The sequence below is a fragment of the Chrysemys picta genome, chromosome 4 (genome assembly GCF_011386835.1).
Source record: "Chrysemys picta bellii isolate R12L10 chromosome 4, ASM1138683v2, whole genome shotgun sequence".
In the NCBI taxonomy this organism is placed as follows: Eukaryota; Metazoa; Chordata; order Testudines; family Emydidae; genus Chrysemys; species Chrysemys picta.
The window spans coordinates 63695903-63711176 of record NC_088794.1 but is presented as its reverse complement, the minus strand read 5'-3'; the positions used below and the strand labels follow the sequence as shown (position 1 = coordinate 63711176).

The window sequence follows — 15274 nt, the reverse complement described above, 5'->3', positions numbered from 1 at the left end:
CCTGGCTGTGTAGTGTGCATGTGTTACAGAAGTTAACCCCTGGTTGTAATGTGCATGTGTTTCAGGAGTGGTGTGTATGTGTGTGTTACAGGAGCTCAGTCACACCTGGCTGTAGTGTGTGCTACATGTGTGTTTCATGAGGGTTGTGCAGTGTGTGTGTGTTACGTGTATGTTACAGGATCTCTCACCCATCTGTGTAACGTGTGTTTCAGAAGCTCACACCCATGTCCCTGCCCAGCGCCATGGGGAGAGCAGCTGCCCCGTACAGATGCCGTGTTCTGGCCTCAGTGCTGGCGCTGAAGGAGCTAGTACCCAGGCTGGCTGCCTCCGCCCACTGCCCTGCACACCACATGTACTGCCCGTCAGCCACAATAAATGGTCCAAAGTCAAACTCATCAAGGGCCCGCGGGACGTCGACCGCAGCTGGCTCTTCCAGAAGCTCGCCATGCCCTGCGCTTGCCGTGAAAGGCATGGGGGGGGAAGGAAGGAACGGATCCTGTGTGTGACCCAGCTCCAGTCGAGGTTGTGGCTACAGAGCCCTCCAGCCCAGCCTTGACCAGTAGCACTGACCCTGGTGCCCCTAAGCCCAGCACCCCCTAACCTCTGTTAGCTCAAGGCCAGCACCATCCCTGGCTGCTCGAGGAGAGGATGCTGGTCTTTGGGGTAGTGTCTCCCCTTCTCATCCTTTCTGCACTGGACCTTTCTTCTGTCCCACAGAACCTCCCCTAAGGTGCCTGGGTCTCTGCCCCCCTCAAGCAGCTGCTTTACATAAGAGGGGGGAAGCCCAGTCCCTGGGGTTCAGGTGGCCTAAGGTAAGAGCTAATGCTGGCTGAAAAGGGGAAGGGCGTTGGGACAGGTGGTGTGGGGCAGGGAGGGTCACCAGGGGCCTCAGGACTCCTGGGTCCCATCCCCAGCTTTGCAAGGGGGATAGTCAGAGTCAGGACACCTGGGGTCTATCCCTAGCTCTTGGAGAGGAGTGGAGGCTGGTGGGTTAAAGGAGTGGGAGCTGGGAACCTGGACTGCCCTGGAATGGGATCCCAACCATGTCTTCCTTGTGACTCTTCCTGCACACCCAACCCTGATTTCAACCCCAACCTGGCCAACATCATCGATCAGTGCCAGAGCAAGAGCATGCCCAAAGCATCCATTGAGGTGGCCACCAAGGGAGGGGTATGGAGCCGGGTCCCAGCAGCCCCAGCTCATGGGGCAGAGGGGCTCATGGGCTGCAGCCTTGCTGCATTCTCTTGGCCATACCCAGGGGCATTGGGAGCCTTGAATAAGGGAGCAAGGCTGAGGTTGTGGCTACGGGGCTGGGCTGGGCTACAGGATTCCTGGTGTCTATTCTTAGCTCTGCCACTTGCTGCCTCTGTGAGCTTGGGCAAATCACTTGGGTCATAGGGAATTGCCAGACTGGATCAGAGCAGAGGTGTGTCCACTCCAGTGTCCTGTTTCCAGCACCAGAGGCTGCAGAGGCAGGTGTAAGAATCCCGCAGTAGCGGATGTTGGGATAATCATCCTGGGCTAGTGTCACTGTGCTTCAGTGGGTCTCACCTGAGAATACCAGATTCAGGACAAACTGCTGAGAAATAGGGCACAGACATGCCAAAACCTGGTGGTTATTCCTCCACAAGATATACCAAACCAGTCAACTTTTGTCTCACCACAGTGGCTAACAGTCAGAACTGCAGCCTCCTTAGGTATCCCAGTCCTTGTTTCACCACCCACCCACTAGACTTAATGATGAGTGGTTATTTAAAACCAATGTCATCAAACAAAGAGTTCTTCTGATCCCAAAGGACCAGCCACATACTCAGGTTAATATATAGCTCAGATCTTGCCCAATAATCGTTGTTCCCAATCCTTTGGTATCTAATAGCTAAAGGTTTATGTATAAGCAAAAAGAAAGAGGTGAGGGTTAAAACAGCTAAAGGAATCAAATACATACACACATTGCAAAGTTCTTGTGGCCGGTTTGAAGCAGTGATGGAATAAACTGCTGGCTTGTTAAGTATCTGACAGCATCCAAAAGAATGGAAGGTCCCGAGTCCATTGGTTAGAAAGCTCCTTTTATTATAAGTCCATAGTCCAGAGATCAGTGCAGGAAAAGGGCAAAATGCAGATGTTTCTAGGGCTTTTTATAGCTTCTGCCAGGCCTAAGTGTTCCATGATTTTCTTATTTTAGTATTTTGCTAAATGTGCCAAATAAGTCAATAACCAGGTCTGCATTTTGTCTTGTACATGGGTGTATTGTCCAACTTTACATTGTTAGATTTACCTGACATTAGGCTGTGTGTGTGTTTTGTATAAAATACTGCTGAAAACAAGTATGATGTTCTGTGAGACTTAACTGTCAATAAAACTAACTTGAATGTATGCTTAAAGTAGATTATCTGTAAAATAATATGCAGTTTGGTTTGAGCGTATGCTTAATTGTTTTGAGAAAGAGAAGGGAAGGGTGCATGTTAAAGTGTAGAGAGGTCAGAAAACAACATTTATAACTCTGGTAAAAAGTGCAATCGACTCTAACACAAAATAGTTTAAACTAGCCCTACATTTTGTCTACATGGGGTGTATTGAACAATTGAACACCGTTAGATTTCTTTTAAGCTAGGCTGTGTGCATATTCTGTATGAAATAATGCTGAAAAACAAATATGAATGTGTATGTGAGTGGGTGACATCTATAAAACTAGTTTGAATGTATGCTTATGGTGGTTTATAAGTTGGCTTGAATGAATGCTTATTCGTTTTGGGATGTAGGGTTGGGAGGGATTTGTGACTGGGGCTGTGTGCGCATGCTTTTGGGTTTTATTTTTTATTTTTAATTTCCAAAATGAACATTTACTGTGGTTCTCCTCTCCCGGGTCATGTGGGCCACAAACAGACAACTGAGACCGTCTGGACCCCTCCGGAGGGGAGAATTCCTGACTTCCCGTGCCACCGCATGTCCCTACTGTGGACTCCACTACGTTCTCCAACTTGACCTCTTTGTCCACGACTTTGTTCTCAGGCTCAAGCCCCCTGTCCACCGCCTGCAGCCCCGCTGAAGTATCCACAGGGCTCTTGGCAGTGGAGGTGAGGTCGCCACCAAGGGTGGCATCCAGCTCCTCATTGAAGCGGTAGGTCTTCAGCACAGGACCAGAGTGACGGTTTGCCTTCTGGTATGCCTGCCTCAGCTCAGCTGGGATCTTTGCTCAGCACTGCTGCCTCCTCCAGCCCTGTAACTGGACTTTTAGTTCAGGTACCATTTAGAGCCCCGAAAACCAGACACCCGGAAACCCTAAATGGCACCCAGACACAAAAGCCGAAACCTGGACCCATGGCAACCCTACTAGTCATACAATAGTACATATTGAGGAACAGGCCCCTTCTTTCATTTCATTAAAAGCTGGGGCATTCCTGGGTGGTCAGATCTCTCCTTGCCCAGTGTGGCAGTGACATGTGGGAGGTTGGGGGGTGGGGGGGGAGGGCTGTTACTCTTTCATGCTGTACAAAGGGGTGTGTGAAGCCCAGTGTTTTCATTTAAAGGCACGGAAAGACATTACACACTGAAGACTGTTTTTAAAGGCATGTGGTTCAGTGGGCTGAGCTACGGACTGGGATCCGGGAGACCAGAGTTCCATTCCTAGCTCAGCCACTGGCCTGTTGACTGACCTTGGGTGAGGCTCTCTGTGCCTTGGTTTCCCCATCTGTAAAATGGAGATTGAGACACGAATTGGCTTTGTAAAGCACTTTGAGATGTACAGCTGGCCCCCATCTTTAAGTATTTCAATAGAATAATATATTTCAAGTACAACCAAATCAAACAACCCCCCTACCCCCAGTGTTGTGAGGCATTTTTTTCCTTCTCCAACCCCAAAACACAGGTCAGAGTGGGCTGTGTCAATCTAATCAAGGCACTATTGTGTAAGCGGTGGGGTGATCAAAGCATCAGATAGACTTTCATGGAAGAGGAAAAAGCAGCCGCTGCCCTAGAGGGATGAAGCCCACGCGGTGCAGGCGGCTACTGCTGCCTTCAGCCCACCTTTGCACAGAAAATATCTGGTGCAATGGCTGCTCCCCTGCAAGAGGCATTGTGCTGTTTGACTCTCCTCTGAGAACATCCACAACCATTTCCCCCTGTGCATAAGCTGTTTTTACAACAGAGAATTCATCTCTTCATTGCAGTGTGAACTGTCGGGGTGGAGGGGTTAGAGATGGCAACTTAAAGCACTTCTTCACAGGCACATGGTAAAACAACAACAAACTTCCTTCCCTACTTTTAACCATGCATGTACAATTTATAACTTCCGAAGCATCCTGGTGGATTCTTCATCTCTGGCGATTTTTAAAATCAAGATTGGATTTAAAAAAAACCTAACAAACAAAAGCTCTGTTCTAGTTCAAACAGGTATTAACTCAGGGAAGTTCTTTGGCCTACATTGTATAGGAGCTCAGGTTGAATGTGGTCTCCTGCATAAGTCTGGGGAAATTGTGCACCACTGCACAGATGCAGAATTCATGTTCCCCACAGATTTTCTTTTTCCTTGGCAGAAAATACATTTTGCCAGCAAGGTGCTGCAATTACACCTTTTTCCCCACCAGGAGCTGTTGTGGTGCCAGAACAGAAGGCAGCCAGCTCAGAGCCATAGCAGAAGCGGCAATATGAGGGGCAGGGGGTAGACAGAGCAGGGCACATAGGGCTGCTGCGGGAATCACATAGGCTGGGGTTCAGAAGGGCTAGTGGGGAGGAAGACTGGAATGGGGTCTAAGTGGGAGTGGGGGTGCAGGACCACACAGGGGCAGGGAGGTGCATGGGGGCGGGGGTGGCTGAGTGGGGGTGCAGGGTCACATAGGAATGGGGGGAGGAGAGTGCAGGGGAACACAGGGACAGGGCAGATGTGCCTAACTGAATGGGAGAGGCTAGTGGGTCAGCCAGAGAAGCATGGGGGAGGCTCCCCAACTCGCTAACAATCCCCCCCCCCCAAAAAAAATCTGTTACATACTTCTCCCACCCACACCCAACAACCCTCCTGCTTCACGCCCAGGCTAGTTCCAGCAATTACTTCCTTCTCCCTCAGCTCCTCTGTTACCCCTGACTCCCCCAAGCCTTTGTACTGCTGCTGAGGGGTGCAGGAAATATGTTTCTGTATTGTAGTTTACATGAATTCTTACTCAAAGTTCAGTATTAATAGCCTAGTAAAGAAACTATTTGTCAAAAAACACTTCTTGAATCTTTTTTGTTGTCTGCATTGTTACAGACATACTTGCCGACAGGTATTTTGAAATAAATTAACAAAATAATTGAAATTAGTGTGATTATATTGTGTTATTTTGACAAATAAAATATGCAGAATTTTAAAATATTGTTCGCAGAATTTTTAGGCGCAGAATTTCCCCAAGAGTAATGGGAAACTCTCTCTGTGCGCCTGCCAGTCATACAGTTAATCCGGCCCCATGGTCAGTTAGGCCCTAGAACACTTTGATTGGTTGCACTTCACATTGGCTTCTCCACCTGCCATGTGAAAGCATCAGCTTTTCTAATAGCAAACAAACATCTGGTTAGATAGACCTTTGTTACACATTAGGTACGTAGTTCTTCTTCATCACATTTCTATTTAAAGTAGATGGCATGAGCAGTTCCTAAGTCTTCTTCCAATCACACACACTGGGCTGTCCTGCCCCACCCCTCAGCCCAATCTATGCTGAGAGAGGACTGCAAATCCCACCTCTAGATGTCACCCAAGAGTCACCCGCTGGCTGGAATGGAGCTAGCTGTGGGGGGAAGTTCCTGGCTGGGTACAATCTAGATGGGGGGAGGGAGAGGGGGTTATCCTGGCTGCATCCCAGCGAGATGAGCGAGTGTGGAACACAAAGAGAGACCTGGCTGGATCCCACCTACATGAGGGGGGAGAGCTCCCTAATGCAGTAGGCTGTGACCATCTCCTCTAAATTCCCTCCACCTGTCTGCTCTTCCCCACACTTGCTCAGCCAAGTCCCCTTCCCTGTCCCCCCCCCAGACTCTCTGCTGGGCATCATGAGGACAGGACCACTCCCTAGTCTGCATCTGCTGATGCTGTGTCAGGCCCACTGGCTGCCAGAATCCCCTCAGGCCTTTGGCGGTGGCAGAGAGGCACTGGTGTGCGTGACCGGGTGCTGGGTGAGGTTGGCCAATCTAGCAAAGTGCTTGCCCCAGTCAGCACAGCTGTACTGCTGCTCTCGGCTGTGAATGAACCAATGTGGTAGCAAGGAGGAGGCCCGTGCAAAGCTCTTGCTGCAGCCAGCGCATCGGAATGTCCTCCCCGCAGTGTGCATGCACTGGTGTTTGGTGGGTGGATTGGTTTTTGACATTCTTACCAGAATCATCACAGTGGTGCGGCAGCTGCCCGGTGTGTGCGCTGGTGTGTTCTCAGGGTTGAGCACTGTGCAAAGTCCTTGCCGCAGTCGGCACAGCGATACGGCCGCTCCCCGGTGTGCGTGCGCTGGTGTGATCTCAGGTTTGACCTCTCTGCAAAGCCCATGCCGCAGTCAGCACAGCGATGCGGCCGCTCCCCAGTGTGCGTGCGCTGGTGTCTGTTCAGCTGTGAGCGCCCTGCAAAGCCTTTCCCACAGTCAGCACAGCAGTACGGCCGCTCCCCGGTGTGTGCGCGCTGGTGCAGTGTCAGTGTGGAAGCACAGCGGAATCCCTTACTGCAGCGGGCACAACAGTGAGGCCACTCCCCAGAGTGTGTGCGCTGGTGTTTCCTCAGGCTTGAGCTCTCTGCAAAGCCCTTGTCGCAGTCGGCACAGTGGTATGGCCGCTCCCCGGTGTGTGCGCGCTGGTGTGCTCTCAAGCTTGAGCTCTGTGCAAAGCCCTTGTCGCAGTCAGCACACTGGTACGGCCGCTCCCCGGTATGCGTGCGCTGATGTATTCTCAGCTTTGAGCTCTCTGCAAAGCCCTTGCCGCAGTCAGCACAGCGGTGTGGCCGCTCCCCAGTGTGCGCGCGCTGGTGTGTTCTCAAGTGTGAGCTCCGTGCAAAGGTCTTGCCGCAGTCAGCACAGCGATGCGGCCGCTCCCCAGTGTGCGTGCGCTGGTGTCTTCTCAGCTCTGAGCGCCATGCAAAGCCCTTGCCGCAGTCAGCACAGAGATGCGGCCGCTCCCTGGTGTGCGTGCGCTGGTGCTGGGTCAGTGTGGAGGCACTGTAGAATCCCTTAGCACAGTGGGCACAGCAGTACGGCCGCTCCCCAGAGTGCATGCGCTGGTGTATTCTCAGGCTTGAGCTCTCTGCAAAGGCCTTGCCGCAGGCAGCACAGCGATGTGGCCGCTCCCCTGTGTGCGTGCGCTGGTGTATTTTCAGCTTTGAGCTCTCTGCAAAGCCCTTTCCACAGTCAGCACAGCGAAGCGGCCACTCCCCAGTGTGTGCGCGCTGGTGTCTTCTCAGCTGTGAGCTCCGTGCAAAGGCCTTGCCGCAGTCAGAATAGTGGTGCAGCCACTCCCTGGTGTGCGTGCACTGGTGCTGGTTCAGCGCAGAGCGGTTGCTGAACCTCTTGTCGCAGTCAATGCAGTGGTGGAGACGCCGGTCCATGGGCAGTCTCTGGTGTGTAGCAAGGTCTAGTCTCTGGCTGAGTTTACCCCGGAGATGGACTGCATCCTGTGCATGGATACCTCTATGGGATGTGGAATCTTGCCTCCCTGCCGGGCTTTCCCCACATTCAGACTGTGTCCGCGTTCCCCCCAGGATCCCGAGCCCTGCTGGAGAGAGCTGACCGTTAAGGCTACAGGTTTGTCAAGGATGGAAAATGTCACGGATGGAGCGATTTCCCCATTTCTCCATGACTGTTTTTTGGATGGGTGCCTCACCCTGCAATGGCGGCTCCTGTCTCACAGGGTTGGATCCAAAGCCTCTCTCTGGGTACTGAGACCTGGTCTGCGGGGTTACAGCAGCACTCAGATTTGCCCCTGCCCCCAGTGATAATGGTAGGGGAAGGAGGCCAAACTTCAGTGAATGGCCTTGCCACCCAGATCCTCTCTAGCCCACACCAGCCCCTCTGCACCAGGCTGGGGTCAGGATTGCAGCACTGGGAGAAGTGCTGGGCAGGTACCCCATGGGCAGGGCAAGGAGGAGGGCAGGTTTTGTTAACAATCAGGGAGCAGTCACAGGAAGTTTATTGATCTGTGACTTTTACTAAATTTTCTGTAATTGCCCTGTAATTTTTGATACAAAATGCCATGACAAATCTGCAGCCTGACTCAGGGTGGTTCCATCTTATGTTGTTTGTGCAGCGCCTAGGGAGGGGCTGGCAGACATGTGGAGTGAGCAGGCAGACACCACTCAGCTCTGCTGTGCTGCTGGGGCCCTGGGCCATCGTAAGTTGCCTGAGGTGGGAGGGGGTGGCAGGTGGGGCTAAGAGAGAGAGACCCGGCCCCAAAACTTCTGGAACCCCGCAGGCCACATTGGGGAGGTTCGCGGGCAGCAGAGTTTGAGACCCCTGACCGAGAAGGAAATAAAGTAATAAGTAACAGTCAGCATGGATTTGTCAAGAACAAATTATGTCTAACCAACCTAATATCCTTATGGACGATTCAAAGTCGGTTGGGGTTGCAAGCGCGTTAGAGGAGAGGATTAGAATGTAAAGTGATCTTGATAAACTGGAGAAATGGTCAGAATTGAAATGACTGCTTAGGAAGGAGTACTGCAGAAAACCATCGGGGTTATAGTGGATCACAAATTAAATGAGTCAATGTAATACTGTTGAAAAGAAAAAAAGCAAATACACCTCTACCCCAATATAACGCTGTCCTCGGGAGCCAAAAAAAAAAATCTTACCACGTTATAGGTGAAACCGCGTTATATTGAACTTGCTTTGATCCGCCGGAGCGCTGCTTTACCGCATTATATCTGAATTTGTGTTTTATCGGGTCGGGTTATATCAGGGTAGAAGTGTATCATTCTGGGATGTATTAGCAGGAGTGTTGCAAACAAGATGTGAGAAGTAATTCTTTTACTCTTCTCAGCACTGGTAAGGTCTCAACTGGACTACTGTGTCCAGATCTGGGCCCCGCACATCAGAAAGGATGTAGACAAACTGGACAGGGTCAGAGTAGAGCAATGAGAATGATTAAAGATCTAGAAAACATGACCTACGAGGAAAGATTGGATTTGTTTAGTCTGTCGAAGGAAAGACTTAGGTGAGCTTGATAACAGTCTTCAAGTACGTAAAAGGTTGTTACAAAGTACAGGGTGATAAATTGTTCACCTTATCCACAGAGGCCAGGAGAAGTAGTATGGGCTTAAATTGCAGCAAGGGAGATTTAGGTTAGATATTAGGAAAAAACTTCCAAATTCTAAGTGTAGTTAAGCACTGGAACAAATTACCTGGGATGGTTGTGGAATCTCCATCATGGGATGCTTTTAAGAGCAGGTTAGACAGACACCAGTCAGTCATGGACTAGATAATACTTAGTCCTGTCTCAGTGCAGGGGACTGGATGACCTACTGAGGTCCCTTCTAGTCCCACATGTCTATGATTCCTAGGATTCATAGATATCAAAGCCAGACAGGCTCATTGTGCCCATCCAGCCTGGCTTCCTGCCTAACCCAGCCAGAGAAACTCCCGCAGTGATTCCTGCCTCCAGCCCAGCAACTCCTTCCCCTCCAAAATAAATACTGGCCCCTAATTCCCAACCTCCATTTGTCCCCTTCAGTTCCCAGCCAATGAATCTCACTCTGCCTTTGCCTTCTACATTAAGGAGCCATCCACTAGCAGGTGCGTAAATCAGAAGGGATTGAATTATTATGACTCACCTCGGGAGGGGCTCTCAGGCCCTGAGGTTTGCCTGGAGTCCTCAGCATCCTGGATCCAGAGCTCTTCCTCACCTACCTCGATCTGGTAGATTAAGTCCGGTGTGGAACCTGAATAGCCTGTTTGGGGGGAATTAATCAGTTTTATTACTAAAGTTTTGGGGGTAGGGACTCATTTCTATGTTAGTGCAACCCAGCACAATAGGGCCCCGATCTCGGTCAGTGTTTGTCTGCGCAGCACTGGGCGCGACAAGGCCCCAATCTCGGACACTACTTGAGAGGAAAGTGCAGGAGATCCCAAGCAGGAGAATAATGAAATAAACCTTCCTTAGAGGAGATTTCGTCCCGTCTCCCGCTAGGCAAGTTCAATTCACACTCTGAAGCAGCAATGTCTATGACCCTTCTCAATTTGCTTTGGGGCTGAGTCATGGCAGGTGTCACTGTTATACAGACCTATCATTTATTTGCTTAGGGTGCAAGAATTGTTGAAAATGTATGGTAAAGATTATGATATTCTTTTTGGGGCGGTGGGGAGTTGTTTTCTTCTTCTTGCCTTATTAGTCTTATTTGCTCATGTGTTGTTTGCAACCAGCCCTGTGCCAGGACTGAGGTAGGTAAACAAGTTACACTAAGATTAGCCCCAGGCTCTGTAGCCCTGATCTCTTCATTAACAGGAAGCCGAACTGAAAGAGGCTGACATTTGCAACTACTTGGGCATGTGGTGGCACATGGCAGGTGAGGTAACAAGGGAACCCAGACATTTCACAGCTGTGAGTAAAGATAAATAAGTCCTTACCCAAGGAAACAAGGACCCGATAATTCCTCAGCATCTGGTCCCGGTACAGCTGTTTCTCTGGCTGGGATAAGAGCTCCCACTCCTCCCGGGTGAAATACAGAGCGACGTCCTCGAACGCCACCTGGAGCTGCTGGCACAAGCGTTACACACTCAGCACCTTCCGCTCCAGCCTCCAGCCCGGAGTCTCAGCAGGGGACGCGGTTTCTAGGGGAGCAACTCCCAGGGAACCCCCGGCCCAGCAGCTGTGACCCAGGGAGACTCCTCCCCCCCCCCCCCGATCCCCCAAGGACTCGGGGCCCCGAATCCCAGGGCCGGGAACAGGCTCCTCCCCCCCGGCCGGAGTCCCGCCTCCACCCCAGGCCTGTGCTCAGCCCCGCTCCCGCCCCGGCTCAGGCGCCTCCGGGCTCCTCTGCCCGGCCGGGGCCTCGCTCAGGGGGAAGGGGCCGCACCCGGCTCCGCGTGTCCGCCTGGCCAGGGCCCCCCCGCCCCGGGGCCCCAGAGCCGCCCCCCGGCCCCAGCGCTCCGGCTGCTGCAGCCCCCAGCCCCGGGGTCAGTAGCGCGGGAGGGACCCGGGTCCCGGCCCCCCTCGGCTCCCAGCCGGGACCAGCCAGTGCCCGGCCGGGGAGTCCCCGCCCCGCGTCCTACCTGCGCCGGCCCCGCTGCAGCCATCGCCGGGCTCGGCCCCGGCCCTGGCCGCTTCCTCCGGGCAGCGACTTCCCGCCCCGCGGCTGCTACCTCCCCGGGGCCGCCTCCAGCCCGCTCCCCGCCCTACGGCTGCAGCCGGGACCTGCCTGCGCACTGGCCGGGCTGGGCTGACCTGAGAAGGTCCCGCTCCCTGGGCGCTGCGGGACGCGCCGGCTCCAAGGACCCCGCACCTGCGCCGCCAGCTCCAGCGCAGGGACCTACCCATGTGGTATTGATAACTGCTCCCCTTAGGAATGTGCTCCTGGTAACAGTTACTGATATGTAATCGATTGTAAGCAACTGCTCTTGTAGAAAACAGCTACCTGATGTAGCAAATGCCTACAGGTAGTAGTTTCTTGCACCATAGTGTGTGTGAAATTGCTCCTTGTGAAAATGTGCTATGTGTAGCAGTTATTGATACGTGTAGGTTATAAGAAACTGCTGTGGTAATAAACTCCTACTCGATGTAGCAATCTAAATCTCCCTTGCTGCAATGTAACCCCATTGCTTCTTGTCCTCTCCTTAGAGGTTAAGAAGAACAATTCTTCTCCCTCTTCCTTGTAATAACCTTTTACATACTGGTTGTAGCCCACGAAAGCTTATGCTGAAATAAATGTGTTAGTCTCTAAGGTGCCACGAGTACTCCTGTTCCTTTTGCAGATACGGACTAACATGGCTGCTACTCCGATACTTGAAAACTGTTATCATGTTTCAATCTTCCCTCATGGGTCATGTTTTCTAGACCTTTAATCTTTTAACAGTACTCCAGCTGAGGCCTAATCAGCGCAGAGTAGAGCGGAAACGTTACATCTCGTGTCTTGCTCACAACACTCCTGCTAATACATCCCAGATTGATGTTCAGTTTTTTTGCAGCAGCGTTACACTGTTCACTCATATTCAGCTTGTGATCCACTATGACCCCCAGATCCCTTTCTGCAGTACTCCTGCCTAGGAAATAATTTCCTATTTTGTATGTGTGCAGCTCATTGTTCCTTCCTAAGTGGAGTACTTTGCATTTGTCCTTATTGAATTTCATCCTGTTTACTTCAGACCATTTCTGACCAGTTTGTCCAGATCATTTTGAATTTTCATCCTATCCTCCCAAGTACTTGCAACCCCTCCCACTTGCAACCTCCTCCCTGTCCACAAACTTTATAAGTGTATTCTCTATGCCGTTATCTAAATCATTGATTAAGATTTTGAATAGAAACATATCCAGAACTGATCCCTGCAGAACTCTCTCATTATGCTCTTTCAGCCTGACTGTGAACCACTGGTAACTACTCTCTGGGAACTGTTTTCCAACCACTTTTTCACCCACCTTATTGTAGCTCCATCCAGGTTGTATTTCCCTAGTTTGTTTATGAGAAGGTCATGGGAGACAGTATCAAAAATGTTACTAACGGCAAGATAGACCATATCGAGCACTTCCCCCCATCCCACAAGGCTTGTGACCCTGTCAAAGAAAGCTTTCAGGTTGGTTTGACATAATTTGTTCTTGACAAATCCATGCTGGCTGTTACTTATCACCTTATTTTCTTCTAGATGTTTGCAAATCGACAGCTTAATTATTTGCTCCATTATCTTTCCAGGTACACAAGTTAAGTTGACTGGTCTGTAATTCCCCAGGTTGTCCTTATTTCCCTTTTTATAGATGGGCACTATATTTGCCCTTTTCCAGTCTTCTGGAATCTCTCCCGTCTTCCTTGACTTTTCAAAGATAATTGCTAATGGCTCAGATGTCTACTCAGTCAGCTCCTTGAGGATTCTAGGACACATTTCATCAGGCCTTGGTGACTTGAAGACATCTAATTTGTCTAAGTAATTTTTAACTTGTTCTTTTCCTATTTTTGCCTCTAGTCCTACCTCATTTTCACTAGCATTCACTATGTTAGGCATCCAATTGCCACTAACCTTCTTGGAGAAAATAGAAACAAAGAAATCATGAAGCATCTCTTCCATTTCCACCTTTTCAGTTATTGTTTCTCCCCCTTGTTGAGTAACAGGCCTGCCCTGTCCTTGGTCTTCCTCTTGTTTCTAATGTATTTGCAGAACGTTTTGTTGTTAATTTTTATGTCTCTAGCTAGTTTGATCTTGTTTTGTGCCTTGGCCTTTCTAATTTTGTCCCTACATACTTGTGTTATTTGTTTATATTAATCCTTTGTAATTCGATCTAATTTCAACTTTTTGTAGGACTCTTTTGATTTTTAGATCATTGACGATCTCCTGGGTGGTCTCTTGCCATACTTTCTATCTTTTCTACACAGTGGTGTGACGTTGTGCAGTTTATATGGCTTTATAAAAACATGATAAGAAGTGAATATAATGTAACTGGAATATGCTTCATTCAAAAGGTCTCTTGTAAGGTATCATTACAAAGCTTATAATCTACTGAGTGTGATTATCCTATTTGTATAAATGTACCACTCTTATATCTAAAACTAGAAATATAAAATATAACTCTAAGGGCCTATTGTAATTATGCAAAGTGTGGGCCATTAATGGTGGTTTGGAATCTTGATGACTCCCATTAACAAGGACCATTGTTTGCAGATGGCTGTGTTTTACCTGTGAGTTTTTCTGTATATGTGTGTGCTGGCAAGTGGGTAATGAAGTCTTGCAGTGACATGTGATCATGTCACCTGAACTGGAATCCATCTTTAACCTGGTGCTTTTTTAGTGAGGGGGGGTGGAAACAGAGGGACAAAGGGTTACCACCTTATGCAAAAGATATATAAAGGGGTGGAACAGAACAAAGAGAGAGAGAAGAGAGCCATCATGAAGAATCCCCGAGCTGGAACAAGAGCTGTACCAGGGGAAAGAATTGTGCCCAGGCCTGGAAGGTGTCCAGTTTGAGGAAAAAACTTACTGAAGCATCTCTAAGGGTGAGATTATCTGTATTTAGTTTGATTAGACATAAATTTGCGCATTTTATTTTATTTTGCTTGGTAATTCACTTTGTTCTGTCTGTTACTACTTTGAACCACTTAAATCCTACTTTCTGTATTTAATAAGATCACTTTTTACTTATTAATTAACTCAGAGTATGTATTAATACTTGGGGGAGCAAACAACTGTGCATATCTCTCTATCAGTGTTATAGAGGGCGGACAATTTATGAGTTTATACTGCATAAGTTTTATACAGGGTAAAACGGATTTATTTGGGTTTAGAACCCATTAGAAGTTGGGCATCGTCTGCACGGGTAACCCAGGAAAAAAGGCAAGAAACTATTTTTTCCCGTTGCTTTCACAAGGGGGAGGGGCTGACGACATGTACCCAGAACCACCTGTGACAATGTTTTTGACCCATCAGGCATTGGGAGCTCAACCCAGAATTCCAGTGGTTGGCGGAGACTGCGGGAACTGTGAGATAGCTACAGTCGTCAGTTGCCCCTCCCTCACTGAGAGCAACGGCTGAGAATCGTTTCGCGCCTTTTTTCCGCGCAGACGCCATAGCATGGCAAGCATGGAGCCTGCTCAGATCACTGTGGCAGTTATGAGCACTGTAAACAGCACGCGCATTATCCTGCAGTATATGCAGCACCAGAACCTGAAAAGGCAGGCGAGGAGGTGACGGCAACGACGGCAGGGTGGTCACGAGAGTGATGAGGACATGGACACAGACTTCTCTAAAAGCACGGGCCATGGCAATTTGTCCATCCTGGTGACAATGGGGCAGGCTCATGCCATGGAACGCCGATTCTGGGCCCGGGAAACAAGCACAGACTGGTGGGACCACATAGTGTTGCAGGTGTGGGATGATTCCCAGTGGCTGCGAAACTTTCGCATGCGTAAGGGCACTTTCATGGAACTTTGTGACTTGCTTTCCCCTGCCCTGAAGCACAAGAATACCAAGATGAGAGCTGCCCTGACAGTTCACAAGCGAGTGGCAATAGCCCTGTGGAAGCTTGCAACGCCAGACAGCTACCGGTCAGTCAGAAATCAATTTGGAGTGGGCAAATCTACTGTGGGGGCTGCTGTGATCCAAGTAGCCAAAGCAATCTTTGCCCTGCTGCTATCAAGGGTAGTGAC

At 49.9% G+C, this 15274-nt stretch overlaps 2 protein-coding genes across 2 annotated transcripts; both read right to left on the bottom strand.

Annotated features, from left to right (window-relative positions):
- Positions 1–2092: 2092 nt before the first annotated feature.
- Positions 2093–7703, bottom strand: LOC135983066 (zinc finger and SCAN domain-containing protein 2-like). The gene has a single exon (XM_065592473.1). It carries the CDS (start codon positions 7541–7543, stop codon positions 6344–6346), a length of 1200 nt encoding a protein of 399 aa, XP_065448545.1. The 5' UTR covers positions 7544–7703; the 3' UTR covers positions 2093–6343.
- Positions 7704–9122: 1419 nt separating this feature from the next.
- On the bottom strand, positions 9123–11402 carry LOC135983266 (zinc finger protein 26-like). The gene is made up of 4 exons (XM_065594074.1): positions 11202–11402; positions 10557–10683; positions 9764–9880; positions 9123–9127 (listed from the first exon to the last, which is right to left on the bottom strand). Exons 1-4 carry the CDS (start codon positions 11223–11225, stop codon positions 9123–9125), a joined length of 273 nt encoding a protein of 90 aa, XP_065450146.1. The 5' UTR covers positions 11226–11402.
- Between the last annotated feature and the right edge of the window lie 3872 nt (positions 11403–15274).